Raw genomic sequence first — 26,436 nt, 5'->3', positions numbered from 1 at the left:
ATCACACCTCCCGAAATCAGGTGTGTCAATCCACTAAACTCAATATTTTTAGAACTGTACACGTGTGCAGCCAAACAAGCATGTTTGAGTGTTCTGATGACCAGACTGGAAATTTATTTTTAGCCAAAAGTCAGACAGGAGTACATTTCTGAAGATGGAATCAAAAATTTTTTGTGAGTTGTCATTTCATGAATGGACTTTTCAGGCAATTAGCAAACTGAGCCTTAGTCTTGAAATAACTAGACAAAAACTGGGTTCTAAGTGCTATGTCTGTAGGTGTAGTTAGTTGTCAAATCAAGTATTCCCTTTTTTTAAAGACTCTGTCAGCTGCCTTGTAAACATTGTAAAATCCACTAAAACATATTTGCTGCAACTGTAATGGGTTCAATAATATATTAATATAACGCAATATTCTTCTCTCTAGGTTTCTTGTTTAAGCTCGAGAGTAGCTCTGCAGCATTGTTTGAACGGTTATACCCGCTTCCATTGGTTGACCTTTTAGCCCCCTCTCCGGACTCTTGCACAGGCATCTTAATTGCCACCACACTTCTCCCACTCACCCTACCCTTGATGGTGAGCATGTGGCTATTGCTGCTACCATAGTCCCTATCAGCTGCCATATCGGTCGAGTCAAGCCACCCCAGGCCTGCCTCAATATCCCAGGCTTCTGGAGGTCATCATTCCACATGGTTCGCATTGTGTGCAATGCCTCTCCAACTGCCCCACGCTGGTTCAGTCCCAAACCTCTGGATAACCCACCGCCTAGTCTCCCTACTACACCGCCTACCTTTATAACACAACTCACTGGCTCCAGCACCTTACTACCCAACAGTGGTACAAAATCAACGGACCCAAACTACGCGGTCTAGAATAATTGCTTCTCCTGTGTCTGCCCATGTATTAGGAGTTAGCCAAAGAGGATGAATTTAGGATCCCCATTAAAAAAAATCCCTTAATCTTACCCCACTCACGGACAATAACCTATTTTAGGCCATTCCTTCATTGACCAGTATCGCCCATCCGAGCAAGCCCACAAGGAGCAAGACCTTAGGCCTTGCTCCCCCTGGGTACCCCATTAGAGTGTTTTACATGAGAAGCAGATTAAATAATTTGCCCAGAATAAATGGACATTCAGCAGTGTCCAGGACTCCTGCCTGGTTGGTTCCTCAGTTCCATAGTTAGCTGTATTCCTGTTAGACCACATCTCCTCTCACGTGGTCTTTTTCTCCACACTTTGTAGCGCATCCCCCAGTCACGGATGTGCTCATGATGCTCCTTCTGTGAAATGAGAGACTGGTATGACATTTCTGCCATGGTTGTTTTAGGCTCCCAGACTGGCCCTGTTGCGTAGCTCTGACATGCACAACTACACAGTAATTACACCAATTGTATGGCAATGCTTTAATTTTGTTTCATAAATACATTACATAGCACCATTTTTTCACAGAACGGGCCCTAAGCAGAAATTCTACAGAGATCTTTGTAAAGATTTATTTTGACACTTCTGCAGTCCCTGCTTCTCCGTGAAGGATGCACTGTAGTGAAAGGTATAGAAGCACTGGCAGCGGGACAGATTTGGCTCACATCTCCTGCAGGCTGGTCTTTTCCAGTAAATGGCACTCTAAGAAATAGTGGAAGGGCACTCACAGCTTCTATAGTCCCTGCAAAAGGGTGTTGTGGTGCAGGATATGAAAGTCCTAGCATGGGTCTTCAAACCTCCTCTTACACAACTCTCACATTTCCCACGTGCGTGTAGCTGACCAGGTCTAGGTTTTTGCTTTGCATTCCAAGTCCTGTTTATCCCATTATAAAATCAGTACTACTGGCCTGATGTGCAAATTTTCCAATCGCAAAAAGGGGCTGCAAATTGCGCAGGGACTTTTTGCAAATGGAAAGGAATTTTGTGACTGTCTATATGCTAAAAGGTTAGTTCACAAAATTCTGAATCACAGTGGATCGCACTTCGACCGACCTCATTATTATGCATGAGGCAGATCACTCGGGTCCCAGGCATGGTGGACTTCTGGGGTCAGCAGACCACCATGTCTGAGTCTGCTTTTAAATAAAGCAATTTATTTTTGATGCGGGTCATTTCCCTAAAAAGAAAGTTTCCCCAAAAGCAAAATCGGATTGTTTCAAAAATAAAATGAAAAGTTAAACAAACCTTTTTTAGAAATACTCCTAAAAACGTTTGTCAACATTCTCGGAAGGGGTGCTCTGAGAACCCCCCTCCCATTTACGAATGGCAAACATATGCATGGAACAAACTCCCTCCTCAAATCCGGGAAATCTCATGCGAAAGTAGATTCAGGAAAGCCATCAAAACCTGGATCTACAATCAAACAGCCACCACCTGCAAAGCCCTGGTCTAACTCTGAAACGTCTCTAGGGGTTATTATATCTCTTACCCCTCCTTTGATCCACACAAATCACATCTAGCGCCAAGATGCTCCTCGGAGCGATAGAGCGCTATATAAAACCCGAATCAAATCAAATATCTTCAAAGCCTCGGGATGGGGTAGGAGTTAGTAATTATGTCTGTGTGGGAATTGACATATCCTGCAGTTCCTGCTTCTCCCATCTGGAGGCATTGTAACAAATTGAACATATAGTTACAAAGTACCCATGATCCTATTTTCTCTGCATGCAACGCTGCAAGGTGCTGGCCGTAGTAGAGCATACTATCCCAGCAAAGAGCAGTAGAACCAGGAAAAAGGAATCTACAGGCATTACCCTCCCAGACGCTCTTGCAAGCATCCAAACTTCACCCTGCAAGTTAGGTCTGCATTCCAGGAGACACTGAAAACAACCAGCAAAAATGCAAAAGTCACCCACAAAATAAATACAACAGTCTGTTAGAGAGGGTGAAAGGGGAAATAAACACGGGGGAAATGGAAAATTAAATTACAATCCAGGGTGTGAAGATGCAGAGGTCAAGGATCCTCATGGTTGTTAGATGGTGATGTGAAAAGATTCCTGCAGCCACTGGTCGCGTGAGTTCTGTGGCTGCGCCACACTGAGGGGACGCAGCTGTGGGGCCTCCGTCCCAGGACTGGGCAGGCTCGCCTCGAAGTCCTCATCCTCGTCTGAGAAGCCTGCAGCGTAGGAGCCCTCGGAGTGTATGGACGATGACATGTCCTGGTACAGACCCTTGTACTCCTGGATGGATTCGTAGAGGGACCACAGCTGGCATAGAAGAGACATGTCAAGCTGACGCAGGCCGACCTAGGCGGGAGAGAAGAAGACAGCACATCAGGAGACCCGCTTAATACAATATTGCATGTCAGCAGTAGTGAGACATTGAGGGGTGAAGCCGAAGACTATATATGGCCTTTATCGAAAGAATAGATGGAAAAACAGACCCACTCATTTTCTTGGGGTGTGGAAGTATCTAAATTACCACCAAGGTGTCAAACTATGAAAGATGTAGTTTTCTGAAGGATAAGTGGAATGTTCCTAATTTGTTTTTTGTCTGCAAACACCTCAATGGAGTACAGTGAAATATATAAATGCTCTAGGCGGAACTCTGATGTCAAGTCACTCAGTAAAATTTCCAACTGAACTACCATGATGGTTCAATTTGGTTGTTGACTTACACAGACACACATTGGTTACACAGTGCATTTTGAGGGAAGTCCAGAATGGGGGATGCACTTTTATCCCTGTTGCATGCGGAGTGCACTGCCATGTTTTTTTCCAGCCTGCTTGGTGTTCCTTTTTGCTTTTCAACCACAAATTTCTAAACAAGCGGTTTGCTGTTAAAAACTAATTGAAAAGTGTCCGTGATGCGCAAATATGTTTTTCCCCCCAATGCGCTTGGGACATTTTTACATTTACTTTCTGGGACCACAGTGCCTCAGGAAGGAAGAATCTTTGCTGTTTTGGAGTCATAAACCACACTGTTCTCCCACCTCTTAAAAAGGGGAAGGAAAACAGCACATTTTAGCTGGCCAGGGGGACCACCAAAGTATGTTGCTGCTCAATCACTGCTAAACTCTAAATGAGACCCCAACTCTCCTGAAGGATAAAGACACCAGGGACAACCCACACAGGGGTGTCTGTTTTAAAGCCCCAATTTTGAGAGGCTGGGTTCAAAGTTATAAATGCCAGAGTAGACAGAATGAGAGGGTATAGGATCGCAGAGTAATGCTAAATTACTGATCAAGGGTGCTTGTATCGAGCCAGCTTTCGAGGATAACCCATGACTTGGTAAATCAGTCCCATTTAGAAATTCCAATATTTGTGGAGCAATGCTGGAGACCTGTGACAATCATTCAAATTCACGAAAGGAATACAGGAGTTACACAAAAGACTATATTCCGTATTATTCAGTATGAGTGCTGCTAGAAAAATAGGCTAAAATAAGAGTTTCACACGTCTTGGGACTTCAAAAAGAGCTAGGAAGCACTATAGAAATGATGCAATACATTACAACATACAAATGTTAGTTATCCTGTGCGGACTCCTGGCGCCAAACCAGCCTCGCATTCACTTTGTATTCATTTAGTACCAAACAGCTCGACTCATCTTCCTCTCAGACAAACATAGGCAAAGCTAGTAGGTTTTGCCTATGAGAGACCTATTGGTTTCAGCAGTGTTTTGGCCTTGTGGTACACTAGGGTAACTGCTGTTCAGCATGAATAAAAGTTACTGGGTGAGGTAGATTGGAGTGGGTAGATTGAGGTATAGTGGAATGGGATAGATTGAGGTGGTTTGGAGTAGATTGGAGGGAGTAGAGTGGGGTTGGGTAGACTGTGCACAGTAGAGCAGACTGGGTTAGAGTGGGGTGGGTAGATTGCAGTGGGGTAGATTGGAGTGGATAGATTGTGGCAGACTGGAGTGTGGTGTATTGGAGAGGAGTAGAGTGGAGATAGGAGTGAGGTTGATTGGAGTAGATTGTAGTGGAGTGTGGAGGACTGGAGAGGGGGAAGTGTATAAGTGTAGATTGGAGAGCAGTGGGGTAGATAGGAGTGGGTAAATTAGGTAAGTGATATGGTGTGGAATAGAGTGGAGTGGTGTGGCGCATAATAGGGTGTCAGAGTAGAGGGGAGTGGCATGTCAGAGAGGAGAGTGACGTGGAGTGTCGTAGGATGAAGTGGCATAGAGTGGAAGGGAATAGAGTGAAGTAGACTGTTGTAGAGTGGAGTGGTGTAAGCATGGCATAGTAAAGCACTGCCATTACAGAGAACATATTTTCAAATGAAATGACCATTACATTTGTCCAGACATACAGTTTGACCGTGCACAACAATATGTGAAAACGTCATCACCTCGTGTATTAATTTGTTTTGATTGTATTCAAATTTGTTTCTACCAAACTGCAGTATTACCAAAAAAATTAATAAACTTACTTTAAACTTTACAAATTCTGAAATACTGTGAAATATCACGGTTCCTTTTTATGTGCTAGAAAAAAACCTTTCGTTTCACAGCTATATTGTCATATAAATTCTCTCACTTCAAAGTCCGAGAAAGAAGAGTAAACACCGAGCTTCTTTAGAAGACCAAGCCTAACATTTGACCTCCGTCTTTGATTGCACAGCAAATGTGACAAAATAAGAAGAAGATTTAAAGGCGGGTTTACAGAAAACGATGCTCCAGGGGGACGAACTGAAGCGGAATAGTCTAAAGCAAATAAAGTCAGCAAATAGTAAGCAAGGACATTTGAGTTACAAACCACAGAGCCAATGGTCAGCAGTGGGCAGAATGCATTCCCAGGGAAGCTTTCATAATGCCCACAAGAAGTCGTTAGCAAACCAGACAGCTGTGCTTTCTATTAAGGTTCGAGCTAAAAAACGAAGAATGCTGAAGCGGGTTGAAGATATGCCCTCAGCAGTTGCGCCGGGGATTTCTGCCGCAGGACAGAAAACTATTATAAGCACAATGGAAACAACTCCGCGCATTCATTTCAACCACCATCTGTGAAATTCAGTACCAACCGAGGAAAGATTACACCGGAGGTTGAAATGCTGCAGTTTTCTGGCAAAACAAGTCATTGTTTACACATTTCCTGCAGGAAACGGAAGCGCTGTGTGTAGGATAGTTTTGCTAAAAAAAAAACAAAAAACACTGGAATGCTGCATACGATAAAATGTTCGATACTTAAAACTATTGTTTGTGCATTTATGAAATAAAAAAGAAGTTTAGAGAAGGAACTATACGAGCTAATCGCATTTTCCCACAGTAGCACGTTCTGAAAAATAAGATTAAAAAAAAAAAGAGCAAAAAATAAGATTTGCACCTCAAATAGCGTTTTATATTTAGGAGTCAAATTCATCCCACCCCCTCCATGTTAACCATACAAAATGCTTGCCACTGGTTTTGAATCTTTTTGCCCTGAATGCATTGGCAATGCCATAAGGTCTCGCAATTGCAAGAGTTAGAGCTAATAGTGTTGTAAATGACAATGTCTTTTACCCATGTGTGAAGTTGCGGTGTGGAGTGGAATTATGTGAGTTGCATCGAAATTGTTAGTTGCGGAATTGTGCGGCGTGGAATTGTGTGGTGTGGAATGTACATGTCTAGTGGGATTATGTGGCATGGTGTGCCGTGGATTGTAATTGTGGTTTTGAGTGTACTAGAATTATGTGGAGTAGGATTGTGTGTCATGTAGTGCGATTATGTGGAATGGTATTTTGTGTAGTGGTATGTTGTGGAGTTTATGTGGGTTGTTGAATTTTATGGCATTATGTGGTATTCTGTGGTGTGGAATGGATGTATGTGGTGTGGAATGGTAGTGTGTGGAGTGGAATTGTGTTGCGTGGAACTGTGTGGGGTCTGAATGAAATTATGCTGATAGGAGTTATGTGGCATGGTGGCACGGTTGGAAGGAATGAGAGAGAAAGGTGACAACAGAAAGATGGAAAAGCTGGTAAGGATGAGAGTGCATGACATGAGAAAAAGACAGAATGAAGGTGAGAAGAAAAAGGAAGCAGGAAATGTGGACAGAGAGGAAAGTGCGAGAAAGGCTAGTGGATATAAGAGAGAATGGGAAAAGGGGGGAATGAACGGAGGAAACGAGACAGCAAGAGGAGTGAGTGTTTGAAAAGAGAGTGAAGAGGAAGAAAAGAGTGGTAAGAGTAGAGGAGGAGCAAAGCAGAATCAGAACGGAGCAAGCTGAGCCTGCTGCAGTGATGAGTGGTGAAACTGCAGCTCGTAGGTTGCAATGCTGGTCAGATGTAAGCTGTAAGAGGGAGAGAGAGGAGAAACGAGGGAGGGAGAGAAGACAGAGCTAGAAGAGAGACAGAACACACCTTTAATTTTAGGTTGGGTATTTGACAGAGCCTGAAGCGTATTCCATTGAGCTGTGCAGCGTTTGCAGAGAACACTGCTGTCAGCAGGAGTATTTCTCACGCAAGGAGTTGTACATATAACAGTATTGAAATCAGGTTACAGAAGGCACCATGTGCGAGCAGACCGTGGGTCTGGGGACAACATTATGTTCTGCATACATCAGGTATCAGCGTTTTAAAAGGACTTCACTTTTGAGCCAATGGCCCCGGAGCCAATAAGAAACGCGGGCTCCTTGAACGCTGAAGTATATCAATATTCAGGGGTCAGTGGGCTCATGCAAACCTCGGGCCCGGTGCCACTGCACTTGCTGCACCACTTATAGCTGCATCTCTGTTGTGTATGTAGTGCCCACGGGGTCCGGTTCGAGGAGATCGTTAGGTGCCTAGCGGGTGTTTGGCGTTGCGGGCGGTGTGCCATTGTCGCCACCACCCCCCTCCCGAGACCCATGAAGTGTGGATCTTTTAATACACAAACCACAGGTTCATCAAAATTGTTCGAACCCCATTTTTCTGGTTTGTTTTTTTTGCACTTTTTTGACACATAATTCTGTTTTTTAACTTTCACGTCCTCTGGCTAGGGTGGGCCTTAGCGCGCCTACACCACCGAGGTACACAATTACATGGTCCTGACGAATGCCCAGTAATATCCATACACTTAAAGGGCAGTAACATGTTGACCCCGCTGTAATTTAAAAGGGGAAAACACCCAACACATTAGTTGGTATATTTCCCTGCACATACCTTTTAACCAATACCCAGCTAACCACGGAATAAAGTTTTTTTGTTTGGTAAAGCTGTTTGGTATTTTTTTAAACTCACTTTTTTCATACACTTTGTCACAAAAAAATCCCGCTCCGCAGTAACCTGGCGTTGCAGCACACCAGGGAGGCATTCGGCTTCTCCTGGTGGGCCCGATGATGAAGCATGTCACCACCCAGGGTGGTGAGTGAGAGCTTCCAAGAAATCCCTGAGAAATTCTTACTCAGGTTGATTTGATTCTCTTTTCTTCTCTGTGCTGGACACTACTATCCCTGTGTGGGCACTCTTCTGTTGATTGTAACTGTAGTGCCCTAGAATCAGTTAGCATTCTAGTGCCAACTATTGTGAATACACTGAACACCCACCCACCACTGATGTCACTGGTCAGGTGACACAGGCTAAATAAAAGAGGCAGAGCCCACGTGCTCTCGGCCAGTTGCACCATACAGCCAGTCTGTCAGTGATTGCGAGCATGAGGGCCTAGGGCCCACTCAACTTTACAATGGAGACAAGGGTACGCTAGCCACGCGTGCCACAGCTATCAAAAACATTGTGGGGGAAAAAGGAGGGAGCTGCCTGCATCAACGGCGCCCCTGTGATTGGCACCAGCCGCCGAGAGGCCCGTGGGGCGTGTGACGAGCCCCAGGCCTGGAGAACACTGAGAGATGACCGGGAGCCCACCACGCTCCTCTCTGACCTGCTGTAAGCCGCCCTGCCGTGGTGGTGCCCGAGGAAAAGTGCGGACCGACCGGAGCCCACCGGCGTCGGCCGCGAATGTGCCCACCTATGCGGAAGCCTTCGCGGAGCCCACCCGCGCAGCTGGAGTGGCCCGCTGGCAGAAGGCGAACCCATATGTATGCAGGAATAAAAAGCGGAGCCCACCCGCAATGACCATATCCGCGATAATGGCAGCCGCCTGCTAGCGCCGCCCGGAATACCACAAAGCGGAGCCCACCCGCTAGATATTAACTTTGCTTCCCACAGCGAGAGCAAGACCAGGGGAGCCCACCCGCGGCCTGCTTCCAGCGCCCCCCGCGCGCGTGTGCGCTGTGAGGTGGCGGGGTGAACAAACCTCAAAGGAGAGCGCCCGCAGAATGTGGAGAGCTGCAGGGCGCCGATTACCGAAAGCAGAACAAGCAGCCCCCTCCCCCCCCCCCCCCCCCCGTGCAGACCGTGGCAAAGCCTGCTGCGAGGGGCGGGAAAACGTAAAACAAAAAAGAAAACAATAAGTGCCACTCACCGGTGCCCGCGTGGAGCCCTCATGTGGCATCTAGCTTCCCCCGTGTGTGTGTACCGGGAGCAGCTGGGGAGGCACAGCAGGAATGCAATGTAGGCGGCGCGAGAGCAAAGGAGCAGTAAGGCCCACAGCGTCTGCAAGCTGCTTAGGCCAATCGGAGCACCGAGGGTGAGAAGCGCAGCCCAGCGGGAATGCTGATCAAAGGGCCGCGAGCGCAAACACACAGGAGATGGGGCCGGTAGCATTGGCAAGGCTGCTCTGACAGAGAGAAGCGCTGCAGTGCCTAAGAATCATTCGCAGCAAAGTGCCTAGATTGTGTGTTGCATGAGCAAGATGTAGAATGCAACCTGCCAATATCAAACATTGGAAATAAATGAGGACAGCCCTTACCGTGGTCGAGGTGCTTGAGCTACGTGAGCATAGTGACGAATGGTAGCTGGAGGGAGAGGGAGGGGCGGGGGTTGGGGGCACACCCAAATGAGAGTAAGAGAAGCCCCAGTCGATCGAGATGAGGATACACTGGCATCTAGTGGACCTTTTCGGCACTGTAATAAGAAAGCAACAACAAGCCTACGACAAAAAATTGTAAATGTAAATGATACTTCTATAGCGCACTACTCATCCGCAAGGGTCTCAAGGCGCTTGTACGAATACCGCTGTGGAACCCATCCTGGCTTTCCCTGTGAGGCGTCCACTCCTGGGCCCCCCCAAGGTGGAGGCCAGGCATCCTTAGCGTAGTGGGGACCGTTGTAGAGATTAAGCAAGCTATTGCCCAGAGTTGCAGAGTGGGACTCCATGGGCCTCATTTATGAAAAGTGACGCATCTCTGCGTGAAAACAGCGATGCGTCACTTTGCACTGCGCACTCCTTATGACATTCCTGATGCGTCATACATTAAATATGACGCATCATGTCGCAAGGAGTTACAGATACGTCAGAAATAGTGACGCATCTGTAAGCGCAAAAGTGACGCATTGCTGGAGTGTGTCACAAAAGTGACGCAACTCCAGCAATGCGTCCTTTCACATGGGGAAAGCCCCATTTGAAAGGGCTTGCGTCAGTCTAACGCCTGCTGTGAGGCAGGCGCAAGATTTTGACGCAACAGCGTCCTAAAAGTGACGCAGTGAAATCTCAGATTTCACTGCGTCACTATTACGAGGCTTTTTGCGGGGGAACGCCCCCTCTGCATACATTATACCTGGCGCAGGTATAATGTGGCGCAGGGGTTTAAAAAAGTGACGCATCTACCTAGATGCGCCATATTTAAAAAGTGACGCAACGAGGCGCATTTTTTTACACCGCTGGTGCATCACAAAAAGTGACGCACCGGCGGCGCAAAACTGACGCAAGACCTTCATAAATGAGGCCCCATGATTGGAATAGGCACCGAGGCGAGAATTATCAGGTCCGTGGAATTTTGAGCCCAAGACCCGCCGAGGCGGGGAATTGAACCCTGGTCCCGGGTTAGACCTCTGCATCAGGGTCTGCCACTCTAATCATTGAGCCACACGTCTCCAAGCACAGCCAACACAAGAGGGCCCACAAGTGATACCCACAAACTGATAGAGAACCACCTGCTGGCAGGTGGCTACTCCCAAGAAGAAGGGAACAAAGGAAAGGCGACACTTATCACAGCCTGTGACTGAAGGTCACCTACCACCAGGGGAAAGAAAAGAAAAACCAACGGTGAGCGAGAGAAGAGTGCGCAAGGACACTGCCACACCGGAACGCCACCACGTCACCACACAGCCTGAGAAGAGAACGCGACGGCGCAGGAGCGCACCACAACAAAAAGAACACCTCAGGAACCGGAGTGCAAGAACTCCTCCGAAGACACCCACAAGCACGCCGCAAGTGCGCCCAGAGAAATTCCAAAGAATCGCAACCGACAACTCTAAGAAGAAGCCAGACCAGAAGAAGGTCAATGGAGTGGTGACGCAACCCTCCAAGAAGCAACCCTCCAGAAGCACCTAGGCCACGCCGGAAAAGAACACAGCGATGCCTGGTGGCCACAGACCATCGCTGCAGCAGTATGGCGAAAGTAGGAACACCCCCACACGAACCAACGATGATTCCGAAACCCGGCACTAGGAAGTGCAAAGACGCATGACGCAAATGCGCAGCAGTGCAGACCGCACTAGCCCAAAGCAGCAAGTGACAGAGAAGACACGAAGGGCGCTCCCAGATGAGCATCAAAGCAATTCAACTGCGATGAAAAGAAAATGGATGTGCAGACAACCCGCAGCAGTGAAGACTCAACACAAGAGCAACATGACCACTCAGCCTGGTCACCAAGCATGAAGCCGGCCAACCATATGGCCACACCAAGCAGCCTACCTGCCAGTGATTGGCAGAAGGGACCCGCACAAAGGTCCAAGAAGTTCAACCAAGGCGCGGTCCATGGACATGGATCAACAAACTTCACCTAAAGTTCAGCCAAGGCGCGGTCCGCAGACATGGTCCAACGAACTTCAACTTCACAAATAATGGAAGGGACTGAAAGAAGAGGTGATGGTCGCGACGCTAACCCTGGGAGTGAAGTGACAAGAAGACCGTGTCCTAGGACTAGACCAGGAAGACCTGTGTGGAGTGCGCAAGCTGCATGGGGAAGCTTGGCCAGAGAAGATGAAGACGAGGAGGAGGAGACCAGGGTATGTTGCGAAAAGGAAGAAGAAATCGGAGTGGCACACTGCCACTTCAAGAAGGAAGAAAGAACAGAGTGGCCACCGCCACTAAGAATAGAAGAAAGGAGAAGTCAGAGTGGCACGCGGCCACTGCAAGAAGAAGCCGCCCCTGCGGAAAGAAGGAAGGTGACAGGCACTGGAACACCTGTGCAATGGAAGACAAGACCTGGCACGAGCACCGGCAGCGCAGACTAAAGACATCCACCTACGAGCCATCCATCCACATGGCGAACGCAGAAGAAAGCAAGCTAGACTGTTACCGACATCTACCTCTGAGGTTGAGCAGAAGATTGGATGGCGAGAGTGCTCACACATCCCGCTGAGGAACTGACCACTCCACACCGACCCGTGGCAAAAAAAAGAAGCAGAGGCCTCAAGGGACTCTGGTGGCAGCAAGTCCCGCACGGGAGACAGGTCTACAGAAGCGCGTCTGCAGGACCCAAGGGGATGAAAGCCTCGCGAGCAATGAAGAGTCGACAACTCAACCTTCAGGTGGAACTAGGACACAACGGTGATGCTAGTGGAGCGCCCTACTCCCGGCCCGAAGGCCATGGTGGAGCAACACGACCGAAAACACCAGTCCAGTGGAAACCTGGCAAAGAGGTCCTCCCGGACATCTGGTGAGAGAGGAATACCGGCGAGAGGGGCATCCTAGTGAGAGGGATGTTTGCACCTACTCTTTTCACCTGCCAAGAGACAACACTAAAGCCTGCCCGGAAACATCACGAAGCCAGAAGAGACAACAAAAGCAGAAGACCGTTGACACCTAGGTCATCCATCTCTCTCTCTCATCACCAGTGGAGCGAAGCAAAGGCAGGGCTGTTGAACAGCGTACAGACGGCGCAGACAAACAATAGACCCACCGAACAACTGGGAGCCGTGCCACCGAGAACTGTTAGTCCTGAATGCAAGAACTATACTGCCTGCGGCTTGCAAGCAGCCAAAGAGACTCGTTTGAAAACACAAGTCCAATGTTACATTTCTGTGTTTTTCTTTTCCCCACAGGTTTTTGGACTCTTTCCGTTTGCTTTATTTTTTTAACCAATTTTGGGAGGGATGTAGTGCCCTAGAGTCAGTTAGCATTCTAGTACTAACCATTGAGAATGCACTGAACACCCACCCATCACTGATGTCACTGGTCAGGTGACACAGGCTAAATAAAAGAGGCCGAGCCCACGTGCTCTGGGCCAGTTGCACCATACAGCAAGTGTGTCTGTGTCAGTGATTGCGAGCATGAGGGCCTAGGGCCCACACAACTTTACAGTGTACAACAGTGAGGCCCGATACTTGCAGTATCTGGTGTGCTGGGAGTGGGTGGCTTGGTTTAAGAGAATGCATTCTGAGCGTCTTCATGGCTGCTGATCCTAGAGAAACTTAGCACAGATTCTGCCATCAACGACAGGGACCCTCCGGACTCGCGTAACTACCGGAGGGAAATCATTTATTAAGGGGGTGACATTGGTAACAAAAGTGTTGTCTGTGGAAAAGTGCTGCGCTGGGACTAGCGACAGAATCTTAAATTGAACCAATTCCAAACATTCAAGGAGTCAATGTGACAGCAAACAACTGCCCAGGAAGCGACCAGGTGTAGGCAGCAGCTCCAGTTTAAACTAGGGCGCTTTCCATTGAATAAGAAAATGCCAAGATTGTTAAATGCCTGCCTCAAAATCACGGCCACAGACACATCCCTACCAAACCCTCTAGACCCATCCCAATCAATTTGTGGAGTACCGGCACTTCTCTTTTTACATTTAAAGCACTGTTTGTTGCCAATTAAGTACGCCAGAAAAGATTTACCACCACGTTTGTCCTTGGTGCCAAACTCATTTTTTTTAGGGGTAATGTTTAAAAAAAAAAAAAAAAAATAGATGTATACATTGACAGTCATACTCTGCTGCACATAACTGTGTCCCCTTATACCGCCCCAGCCTTTAACTTCAATGTATGGTACACTGATGTATTTTTTTCTGTTTCTGGCTCAGGTCATCGAAGATACAGAGTGAAGTGAAAGTTATGTTTTCGCTTGCTCAAACAGTCCCCACAATAGGTGACCATTTCGCAACATCTCCGTGAAATAATGTGCTGAAAATCGTGGTAGGCATGAGAAGCAGCTTTATCAATGCAGAAATAAAATTTGATGTACCATGGTAAAAGTTTCAGTACGTTGATATACACGTTTTTTGACGCTTGAAGACAACTTATCATATCATACAACTGTGATGTTTGGTACATGATTTGCATGCTAAATATTTTAAGACTCCGCTTGATTTTAGAGCCATATATACGACCCTTGGCTCAGCTCTAGCTCGGCTCTCCCTGGTGATTCGTTTGCTCGCCCACCTCTAAAACCTGACATATGTGACACATATTGGAAAATTATTTCTATAGAAGTAAAAAAAAAAAATTTGCAATGCAATAGGTCTTGCATTAGGAAAGTTTGAGCTATTGGTATTGTAAATGACAATTTTTTTATTTATGTTTTGTTTTTGAAAATAGAGAAATTAATAGCTTTGTCATTTACAATGCCAATAGTTATAACTTTTGCAAATGTGACACCAATAGCATTTATAATGCAATATGTGTTGTATTTACGTGACTTACATGTATTTATATTACAAATAACAATGGCTTTTAATTATTTTATATAATTAATACTTAAATAAATATTGGAATTTATAATGGCAATAGCTTAAACTTTTGTAAATAACTTTTGTGAAGATTAAGTTCAGAGTATTTTATTGTGACGAAAATCCAAGAGCAGAAGTGAAATATTAACATCTTTTTGTTACATTTGTAATACATTTTGAAACATTGAGAGAACATATTTGAACCAGCTGTTGTTGAATGGTTGCAAAGATTGATGTTGTGGTGGCGCTAAGTGATGTTGTGGTGGCGAACGAGTGATGCTGTGGCGTTCAGTAATGCTGTGGTAGCGCATAGTGATGTTGTGGTGCCCCTGAGATGCTGAGTGATGCTGTGTGCTATGCTAGGTTTTGATTTGCTATCCAATGTTTTGTTTTGCTATGCTATGTTTTGCTGTCCTATGTTTTGTTTTGCTATGTTTAGTTCTGCTATGTATGTTTTGTTATGCTATGTATGTTTCTTTAGGCTATGCATGTTTTGTTTTGCTATGCTATGTTTTGCTGTCCTATGTTTTGTTTTGTTCTGCTATGTTTTGATATGCTATGCTATGATTTGTTATGCTATGCTATGTTGTATGTGTTATGCTATGCTTAGTTTTGCTATCCTATGCTTTGTTTTGTTAAGTTATGCTAGGCGTTGTTGTGTTTTGTTATGTTATGCTATGCTTTGTTATGCTATGTTATGCTTTGTTGTGTATTGTTATGCTATGTTTTGCTATGCTATGCTATGCTATGGTGTGTTTTGCTATGTTTTGTTATGCTATGCTATGTTTAGTTTTGTTATGCTATGCTTTGTTGTGTTTTGTTATGCTTTGCTATGCTATGTTTTGTTATGTGTGCTATTTTTGCTATGTTTTGTTATGCTATGCTAAGTTTAGTTTTGTTATGCTATGCTTTGTTTTGCTATGCTATGTATTGTTTTGCTATGCTATGTATTGTTTTGCTATGCTATGTATTGTTTTGCTATGCTATGTATTGTTTTGCTATGCTTTGTTATGCTATGCTGTTTTGTTATGCTATGCTATGTTTTGTTATGTTTTGTTATGCTATGCTTTATTGTATTTTGTTATGCTGTGTTTTGTTATGCTATGTTTTGTTGTGTTTTGCTATCCTATTCTTTTTTTGTTATGCTATGCTGTGTTTTGTTATGCTATGCTGGTGAGGGTGAGTGAGGGTGAGGGGGTGTGAGGGTGAGGGTGAGGGGGGAGTGAGCTGCAATCTGCACCAGGGACGGCTTGGTAAAAAAGAATCGATGTGCCGCTGCTTGAAGTACACAACAATATTCTGGCGGTGCTCAAGTCAAGAGTGACGTCATCTCCTGACCACCACCAGATCTCACAAGGAGTTGGGACCCTATGGACAGAGAATTACACAGCCACGGTGGCAGAAGAAAACCTGCATGATTCTGGTAGAGTACCAAAACCAAGACAGGGTCTGGGCTCACTGGCAATAAGGACAAGCCTCACCATCAATTAACTATAAACCAAAAACAGTACCAATATTGCCACACTACTTCAACTTGGACCAAGGATGATCACTCGAATCACTGACTGAAACAGTAACTCTCGGGAAATGTTTTGTCCAGAATAAATCCAATGAGTTTAATTACTTTTACATCACGAGCATCATATCAATGAGCAATTTTTTCTTTTTTAGATGAACACTTATTTGACTCCACATAAGTATGTCGAATAACGAAATAGAATTAAACAAACAAAAAGACAATACTATTTAGCAACAAACTCAACTTGCATTCAACATTCATACAGAACAACACACTGATATATATACACATATAGCCATTATACAAAAATATTTACAACATCAATTTTTAGAAATACATATATAGAAAAACATAGCATTGGAAATCAGCAAATAAAGAGTTTTGGTGTGCTTGAGAGTCAATCGAGAATTCCTAATGCTGGGTAGAGGAGGTCTACGCGTTTCGATGACCCCTTGTTGTGGCGAAATCTCGTCAGGACCAAGCGCCTTTCAGTTGCTGGGTTCTCTTTAGAAGGTAAAAATAGTTTAACGCATGATGCGATATTAACAAGTCTTGTTGTCACCAATTCGGGTGGAAGTGGAGATATTTATCGTAGCGTGGAGACGGATAGGGTGCTGTTTCCCGGGTAGCACGGTGAAACGCCTCTTTGAATTTTTTGGTTCCTGTTAGGTTTTAGTACGCTGAGTCTATCGGGGGGGTCCACGCTCTTCGGTCTCTGTCAATGAATGCAGCTGCCGGCACCATCCAGTCGGTGGATGACCGACTGGATGGTGCCGGCTGGATGGTCGGAGAGGCGTTTCACCGTGCTACCCGGGAAACAGCACCCTATCCGTCTCCACACTACGATAAATATCTCTATTTCGTTATTCGACATACTTATGTGGAGTCAAATAAGTGTTCATCTAAAAAAGAAAAAATTGCTCATTGATATGATGCTCGTGATGTAAAAGTAATTAAACTCATTGGATTTATTCCGGACAAAACATTTCCCGAGAGTTACTGTTTCAGTCAATGATTCGAGTGATCATCCTTGGTCCAAGTTGAAGTAGTGTGGCAATATTGGTACTGTTTTTGGTTTATAGTTAATTGATTCTGGTAGAGAGCACTCGTGTCATCTGTACACATGACGCGCTAGAGAGAATACAAATAAAACACTGTCCACCATCTGTTGTTACAGCGCAGCACACCCATCTCTGGTGCAAGTTCGCGCTGCCGGAGATCACAGGTCTCCGATATACAGTCTGCGATGTAACCGGCGTCCAATGATCGCACACATCAAAGGTCACGCTGCCAGAAACAAATAACACATTTCTATACTACCCACCCTCAGGCGGCTGATGGAAATACACATCTCCAAGCCACAGCAATGCAGGCAGGCGGGACACGCATTGACAATGCAGAGCCCACAACGTCCCATATAATGTGCATCACTGACTCGCACAGCGAGAAGCCATAAAGGACAGACATTACTGATGCACAAACAACCCAAGCTACTAGAAAGAACATGCAGCCTTACAGTCACTGTCAGAAAATGTGGACACATGAGAAGGCTGAGAGAGATGGGAGGCAGGGGAACAAAAGAAACAGGGTGAAAAAGAGACAGAGAAAAGGAGGCAATGAAAGAGGGGAAAAGGTGGAAGGAGACGGAAAAATCAGTGTTGCGGGAGCAGGGCTTCAAAAGAAGGGTAAAAATGGTATAGTGGCGTTATAAGAGAGAAACAAGGAAACAAACAAGCATAATAAACGCACATATGAACCGTGATTTTGGTGACGATTCAGTGTAATAATCATTTATATTTTATGATTGTTATAAAAAATAGGAATTTTGAGTTGATGCTATCTCTAATTGCGTGCCTCTGATGGATAAAACTACTTTACAACCTTTAGATAATGACAAAACTTGAAAAGAAAACTCAAGCACATTTAAGTGGCTAGAGACATAATCTATGTGGCTTAGAGGACCAGCACAGGGAGATGGTTCATGTTCCCTTATGGGCAGGGTGATACTCCTTATTTGCAGTCGCTAGGGCTGAGTGGGTTTATAGGATTGGTGAAGGAAGCGTTGTAGTACAAGATTTGAGTCTTCTCCAACACGTGTTCACTAAGTGAATTTAATTACAGCCAGTATATAAATCCACTGAACTGCTCCAGAGTGCCTCCTTTGTCACAGCTCGAAACACTTGCCGTTATAAAAGTGTTTCTGTGCCTTCTTTCTCTCAACAGAGCAAGGCAATGTTTGCATCCTTTTTCGATAAGACTGTTTGGGACACCGGTTGGATTAACGAGGTGATAAAACTCCTTTGTTAAGGAGCATCTTACAGTCTTCCGTAGAAAGAAGCAAATGTGACTGGACAGGGATGCCAATCAACATAATGTAATTAACTTGGATTATTGCCCCATACATTAAAACATTTAATGCACATGACAGCATTAGCATATGCAATGGAACAATGCAATTAAAACCTCATGATAAATTTGTAAGAATCTACAACAAAAGGATTTTCTTGCAAATGTCGCCCACTGTGCATCAAAAATTAGGCTGAATGCTATCATAACTAACTATTATACAGTGCATACATCTCAACATGCAGCATAAAAATACGCAAAGCTAACTGAGGCAAAAATTTGCATGTACGTTACTTTTATTACCCAAGAAAAAGAAAATGACCGCCACATCACACTGCAGCTTTATGATGCCTCAGGGCACACAGCACCGCTGTAAGCTTAATTCTGCCATTTGGCTTTCGCTCAACTCCACAACTTTTGAAAAAGCTGCAGGCTCAATGATAATCAACACTAGTCTCTCCCGTCCCAGCATGCACTTTTCAGTAGAAGCTGAGGCTGTAGGGTTTTATACAAGAGAAACCTAGGTAGAGCAGAGCGTCATACAACGGCCAATCTGTTCTGAACGTTTTTTCGGCATAAGCAACGGTCACCCACCAAAGTATCGCATTTTTTCCATATGAGTGTTTTACAAAGCAAGAGTGTCTGTTTTGCGTTATAAGTAAAGTAGCGTCGCTCAACAGCATGGTAGCAGTTATTAGCAAAATTAAAAGGAAAGGTAACACACTTTTGTTAGGGTTAAATTTATGCAGGGAGCACAACACAGTGTGGGCCACCCATGCCTTCAGGGCGATCGGGGGGAGTCGCTGTCGGGACGGTTCTCTTGCCGTGGGGTAAGAAAACAGTGCGCAGGACCTGCCACGGCTATTGCAAGCTGGGCAAGCCGAAGAAAACTAAGGCGCTCTGCAGGAAACGCCATAAAGTAAACACTGCATCGGAAATAGAACAAGCCACAGGGAGGGTATCGATTGTGTACAGAGGGGAACAATGGTGCATGCAGAGAATGTCTGAGTGGGTGGGGGGACATGGGTTTCGGAGCATATTTAAGTTATAGCATGAGGTCCATAAAGTAGGCGCCATGCTGAGTCGGAAAAAAAGATTGAAGGGAGCAGCAAAGAGTGTGGCATAACGGTGCAGACTAAAGGAAAGTAAACCAATTAAACAAGCATTGTCCATGAAAGAGACACGGCCTCGCGGCCATAAGAGTAAAACCATGGCTGTGAGACGCGCTCTGTAGTGGGGATGGGGCAGGGGCCATTGTGATTGTGGCAGATGGTGTTTAATGTGCACGCGCGTCTCGCACGACTGGCATTGCTTTTAAGGCTCATGGCGGGGGAGCAGCTTGGGAGGCATTCCATTGAAGTCTGGTGCTGTGAGGCTGATGGGTTTGACGTGGACGCGCGTCTCACACGAGTGCAACACATGAACTGCAGGGATTCCGCTTGGTCAAGAGTTTGTTTCCCCTACTATATGTTCGAGCTATTAATCCCTGCTGGATTATAATAGCTCGACCTAAAAATGAGGGTCTGAAAACTGGAAAGAAAAAGCAGCTTTCTACCCTAACAAACAAATAGATGGATAGAAATAAATTTGATGGCTCAGTATAAAAAATCGTCACTGTTTGAATGTGATAGCCAGAGGTGAGGATGCTGGGTGGTAGAAAGAATCCCATTCTCATCACTCACATCGACACCACATATATTGTTCAAGTCACTAGCTTGCAAGTCTCTCATTGTTCAATAAACAGCCTTGCTAACCAGTAGGAAGGGACTCTCTTGCACAGGCCGAGATGGAGGCCCTCCTATGATGTGCCGACTATGCATCTGTCCTGGCAGACACAGAACTTCCCAGAGATTTGGCAGAAAGAGTGCAACATTTTCCTTCCATTGTTGCAGCTATTAATGAGCATATCAACACAATTTGCTGCTTAAACGTTCACCCCACCAGGTGGCCATATTGAATTGAGTGATCATCTCCCAAAGGGTTGCTTGGATGGTAACTTCTCTTCAGCTTGCTTGTTATGTTACACAAGCTTTTGTAGACTTTAGACCTGATTCACATATTGCACTTAGTAGTACTTTTGTAGCACTACAAAATGTACTATAAATTGCAATTCACAAACTAGGTGGGAAGTTTTAAACATAACCTATACTTACGTATGTGGACTTCTCCGCCCCAACTGCGAAGTCTCTGCACACTTAAGTATATGCTTTAGTAGTAAATGTGGGTGGGAGGGTATAGGAAAAGTGGTATAATTACTACAAAATGGGGTAGGATTAGAGAGAAGTAAAATGGTTTAGGGAGGGGGTTTGAGGATGGACGTCACCCACCCACACTAGAGTTACCCAAGTGTGTTAATCTGGGGGCAGATTGTAGTACATTTGCAATCAAATTTGGGAATACATAAAGTAATAAACTTGCCTCAATGTAAAAATGTCTTCAAAAGTGTAAGTTACCTTAGTGAATCAGGCCTTTGTGCCTCATTCATCTCAAAGGCTACTTTAGAGCACGTGTCTGCCAACTGAAACCATTTCTTCCAGCAAGCAACCTCAAACTGCTCTCATCTGCATGGAGGTATCTCCCTCCTCCATGGCCTCCCAGACTCCACACTGGTGCCCCACACAACGCATGAAATTTCATTCCAGGCCGGAGGAAATATGATCACCCCCATCCTGGTGGAACTCCATTGCCTCCTCTTGCCAGCCTGCACCATGTTGAAAACCAGCTGCATCAATTACAAAGCCATCCTGGCCAGAACCCTTGGCTATTTTACAGACAAGTTAACCATCTCCGTTGCTTTTCAGCATACAGGATACCTTAAGACTAACATGTAAAAAAAAAAAAGAAAAAACAAGGTGGTAGACCTGTTCTGTGTGTTCACACGGGATCCAGAACAACATCACTGTGTCTACCAGGACGGTCCCAATGTTGCTCCAATTTAGGAAAGTAGTTGAAAATTAATCTCTTTAAAGAACACTATATCACACAGCATTAACAGTCTTAAAACTGGCCACCTTTCCTATCACTCATTGACTTTATGATAGTCTTTGAGCAAGCACAGCACTCTGCTATGGGCTAGGTTTGCACTATAGAAATACAACATACCTACATACATACATCCGGAAGTTAGAGTATTGGCCTGTTAGTGTAACTGCTTCCAGGGTATCTAAAATGTTACTAATAATTAGTTAACACTTGGGCTGGGTGGGATGTCATCTGCTTCAGCTGAACTATGAATTCGCTTGAATTGTTTCTCCAAGGATGAGAAACGTTAAGGTCTCCCCCTGTACCTAAAGATGGTGGTTCTTACATCTAGATAGTAAGGAGTGCAGAAGATCTTACATTTGGCCAAGACTGAAGTGTGGTCAGACGATGAAAAGTGTAGGGTTTTATTGTCTAGTAGTCAAAGACTGGAGAGAAAATCTGATCCAGTGTGTTAGGCAGAGCTGAGATCGTTAATTACAAACCTCAGTGATAAGTTAGTCTGCCCTTTTTACCAAGGACAATTTATAATCTGTACGAATGTAAGGATGATAAGGTTAGGTTTTGATTGGATTTTGTAACCCATAGTGTGCTATCTCTGAGCAATCTAAAGCAAATAATGAATTTGTAAATTGAAGATGTAGGTTATTTAAAGATGGTAAATAAACACACGTAATACTGTATAGACGGATTCCATCTCACTAAAGAATGAGCTCAGTTCAATACCACTTTATAGATTTAAATGAATAGATAAGCCTAGGTACTTGAACATAAAAGTGAAACAAAATACTTCAATGTAAGAGACCACATTCTACCCTTTAGCAAGAAGAACACCCACATACAAATTAGCTCCCTTAAGTGCCAGGGACTTATTTGTTAATGTTTGCTTTTAGCCAATGTATGTTTTTATTTTTTGACCAGGGGCAGTCAGCTTTCCTAACAATAACATTGTCCGAGAACCATGACAAAGCAATCCCTAACAAAGCTAAAGGGTTGGCAGACAACATCAGACCTAATGGTGTTGCCAATGCTTGTTGAAAACATAAGGCTGACGAAGCAGCTAAAAGCGGTTTCTAGGTAGGAACTTAAAAACTAGAGTCGCTCATAAAAGAAGAATGGCTACTTAGATCTCGAAAACAAACAGCTCACCAAAAACCATTAACGGTAGATCCAGCTACATTTACTACTCGTAGGAATTACCACAGATTGAAGCAAATATGTTCAACAGCTGACGACTACATGGACCACTCAACATCCCCATATAAAGTTTGCTAACTCTGCCCCATTTAAGAAATGGATCCTAAAACACCATAAGAATACCTGATCACTGCGTTTTACAATTGTGAAAGTGATAGTACTTAAACGAAGCCAATGGTACTCTGTGAAATTGGAATTTACAATGTTAATAGACCATTTAGCAGCAATAACTTTCCGGTTTATGACCTGCAGAATGGCGAACACCCATCCTGCGCATGAAAGTGGAAAACAGCACAGACATCTACGTAATTCATCTACCTTAAGTGCCACTAGGGTGAACATGAGACTCCAGATACTATAGACGCTGTCCGCAGACCTGAGCTTTTTACCACCAAATCGCATTTTTCAGGTGTTAGTCTACGTGGTGTACTAGAAGCAAAACAAAAACTACAGCACCCAGAATGCATTAGGTTACAACACAGAAGTCGTTACTGTAAACTGTCCATAATGACCTGGAAGGAAGTGGTCACCCTAACTACAGGAAGCGCAGCCTAAGCTTCTTTTACGCACAGAGCACGTGGTCCACAAACGGAACGTAAATAAATATTATTGACATGTGTATCAGATGCATTGTCAACATTAACAACACTCTTCGGCCTAGAGAAGCATGCACAAATACAGATTGCACCTTTAATATATTCTAATTCATTGTATTTTACTTATGTTATTGCAAACTCGCTGTTTTGAGCATATTTTAAATACTCATTGAAATGCCCCGAATTACCTATAATTAAGTAGATGGCCCCAAATTATGCCAACTGGGTCTATTAAAATCAATTGGAATTCCGCTAGGGCAAATCCGAAATAATAACATATTTAACCATTCGAAGTGATAAAAGGGGCCGTTACCATCTCCTTGCGCAGTATGGCCAGCGCCGCGTCCAGGTTCAGAGGTCGTCCGGTGCGTCGCACTGCATCCGCAGCGCTGGAGCGGCGCGCGCGGCTCAGGTCGTCTTGGATACGAGTCTTCTTGCTGTACACGCGCTCGACCTCGCGCCACGATCCGCCGCTGGAGTTGAGGAGGCCGCTGAGGCCTTTGGGCAGAGGGGGCAAGCCCTCTATTGGGCTGGCGATGCCCGCCGCAGCGGGTGGCATTGGGAGGCCGTTCATGATGGCTGCAGGTAGACTTCTCGGTGAGCGAGGGCTTGAGCTAAGTGGCTCCTTAAGATGCGACCTTCTTTTTGCTCAAGTAAACCAGCTGAAGAGGTGGCGAGTGGTGTGGGAAATGGTGGGTACCGGGTAAGGCGGTGGGAGTCCAGCAAAGCAGCAATCACGAGGAGGGTTTGGAGATGTTTAAACATCAATTATATCTCCATATCTGGGAGTCTAAAATGGTACTTCTTTCTGTCTTACTGCTTCAAACGTAGGAAGAGCTAATATATGTGATCTACGTGTTGGACTGGAGGAAAAAGCCTCCTCTACGTTTTCAAGACGTAGCGCTCTAAAATAACCCAAAAGGTAGCGCTGTACTAAAGTAAAATACTAAATAATAATAATAATAATAAGTAAAATACTGCGGTGTCCTTAAAGACAAAGAGGGCTTATCGCTGCCGGTATTGGGCGAAGGACTTCCTGACCCCGTCCTGGAGCGGTTCCTACAAAGTTGCAACGTAGGCGTGAGTCTGTTGCGCCCTTTGCCAGGCGGAGGCCAAGAGACGGCTGGAGGTCGGCTTAGGACGTGGAGTTCGTGCACGAGGGAACTCCTGAAGCTCCAGACGACATTTAAGCCTATTACAGCAGATGCCCGGTCGCCCCTGTTCCGTACCGCTGCAGCTGGGTGTGGAAACGATTCTTGATCCTTCCACTACTTTCCTCCTGAAGCGTCTGCTGCCACGAGGATGGGGGTTGGAGGTTACAGGATACTATAACAGACCTTCCTCCGGCAAAGGGCGGGCGTGTTGTTCCTATAGGAGAGGATGCCTGTATCCGGTCCTCATTCGCGGAGGTTGTTCCTGTAGGGGTGGATCTTCCTGTGAGGGGTTGTTCCGCTACGGTCCTTGTGTCCCCCCGCTCCTGCTAGGGCGCTGTCGGGCAGAGGTTGTTTCTGGGGATGCCTAGCTCTTCCTGCGGCTACCCGCGGCTTCCTTTAGATCGTAATCCCTCTCCCTAGCTCGCTCCAGCCGGCCGTGCCTCTTAAAGGGCAGAAGGGCCCTTTGTTTGCTGCTGCTGGCACACCCCGATGGGCTCCACCCCCTGCTCCCCCCACAAACTACATTTAAAAGGGCCATACCGTGGCTAAAGCAGCAAGCAGAATTTAACTCGAATGAAAGGGATAGATGAATGGGCCCGCCGGCAATCACGAGGGTGGCCAACGTTGGAAACTGACATGCCTACTTGATGTAATTTGATTAACGGGTGTATTTTTTACAGAGCTACCAAGTCCTCCCATGTGAATTATGAGTAGGTCATTCATGTTGTTTTTGTAGAAAATAAAGCGAGGATCCGCATAACAGGACTGGTTGAACATCACATGCCCGACAGGAGGCGCTATATATTTAAGTTATCACTAATAGCTGTTTTATGTTCTGTTTGTTTGCCAAACACGTGCGCTTTCGTAAACAAGATACATTTAACATACACATTATGAAGCCTTTCCTAAAGAAATTGATACAGGAATATTCGACTTCCAAATCACGAGGCTCGTCCAAGAGACACTGAGATGATTAAGTATTTCGGGGAATGGGACGAACGGATATAGTAACTGATACTCATGAAAAATATATTTAAACTCCGTGTCTCATTTCTGCTCGAGCATACTTCATTTGATAAGCGTTTCCCTGAGGTGTGAATATTTTAAAATTACATTTACTCGTCTAACAGTTTGGCGATAGTGGATGAATATATTTTATTTTGGGAATATTTTAAGCTCAGACTTGAACTAAATATTGGCAAACCCAATATGCCTGCATTGACATGCCTGCGATGTTCTTTTTATTTCGTGTGTTTATATGTGTACATATGCAAGGAGCTTTAACATTGTAAAACTAATAAAAAGGTCCCAGTATACAAGTCAAATGGATGGTTTGCAAAAAAAGAAGTAAAAAAAAAAAGTTGTTTCAAAAATAAATTATAAAACACTCGCAAAATTACTGTGACGGTCGGCACCGTGTCATTAGAGTTTGGTCGGAGGTTCCTTAGGAAGAGAGTTTTTAGGTCTCGTTTGCAACAGCGCATGCCGTGCATATGCTGTAGTTGCAGGGGTATTTTTTTTACAATAAAGGACTTGGAGCCGTCCATTGCTTTTCATTTGTTGGCTCCATTGTAACTCTACTTTGCTGTCTCCCATTTGGCCAGTGCGTGCCAGGCGTCATTTCTTTTTCTCTCTGTGGAGCATGGACCAAGTGCAGGTTGATTCAACTTAATTGGTGTCTGTAGGATGATTGTGCTGCGATTGAGTTGTGCGTTTCAGAGCACTTCATTGGTTTCCAGTTCTTACACTGCTTGCTCCACTTGTCCTAATTTTTAACACATTTTTAGGTCTCGCCTGTCGATGCGCATGCGCATCGAGCAAGGCGAGAGTATTGGCACTTATCCGCTCTTTATCCACACTGCAAGGAATCGTGGCGATTCCTTGCAGTGCACGAGAAATTTAAGCTCAATGCGCATGCGCATTGAGCTTAAATGCGCGTGCACATGCCCCCAGCCGCCTGCCTTGCCTACTCTCTCCCACAGCCTCCCCCAGCTCCGCCCCCTCACTACTTGATTGCACGGCCGCTAGGCCGTGCCTCCCCTACTC

The 26,436-nt window shown here is 45.1% G+C and overlaps 1 protein-coding gene across 1 annotated transcript; it reads right to left on the bottom strand.

Moving 5' to 3' along the window:
- Positions 1-1,379: 1,379 nt before the first annotated feature.
- FAM89B (family with sequence similarity 89 member B) lies at positions 1,380-23,944 on the bottom strand. Its single transcript, XM_086938336.1, has 2 exons — positions 23,550-23,944; positions 1,380-3,225 (listed from the first exon to the last, which is right to left on the bottom strand). The coding sequence occupies exons 1-2, from the start codon at positions 23,808-23,810 to the stop codon at positions 2,953-2,955; spliced, it is 534 nt and encodes a 177-aa protein (XP_086794462.1). The 5' UTR covers positions 23,811-23,944; the 3' UTR covers positions 1,380-2,952.
- Positions 23,945-26,436: the final 2,492 nt, after the last annotated feature.

The sequence above is a fragment of the Lissotriton vulgaris genome, chromosome 9 (genome assembly GCF_964263255.1).
Source record: "Lissotriton vulgaris chromosome 9, aLisVul1.2, whole genome shotgun sequence".
Taxonomy (NCBI): Eukaryota; Metazoa; Chordata; class Amphibia; order Caudata; family Salamandridae; genus Lissotriton; species Lissotriton vulgaris.
Note: the sequence above shows the minus strand (reverse complement) of the source record. Positions and strands in the feature narration are given on the sequence as shown.

Coding starts and splice junctions, on each gene's coding strand:
- FAM89B (XM_086938336.1), bottom strand. CDS start 23,810: ATGAACGGCCTCCCAATGCCACCCGCTGCGGCGGGCATCGCCAGCCCA. Junction 3,226..23,549: donor CCATACTGCGCAAGGAGATG/GTAACGGCCCCT, acceptor TCTCCCGCCTAG/GTCGGCCTGCGTCAGCTTGA.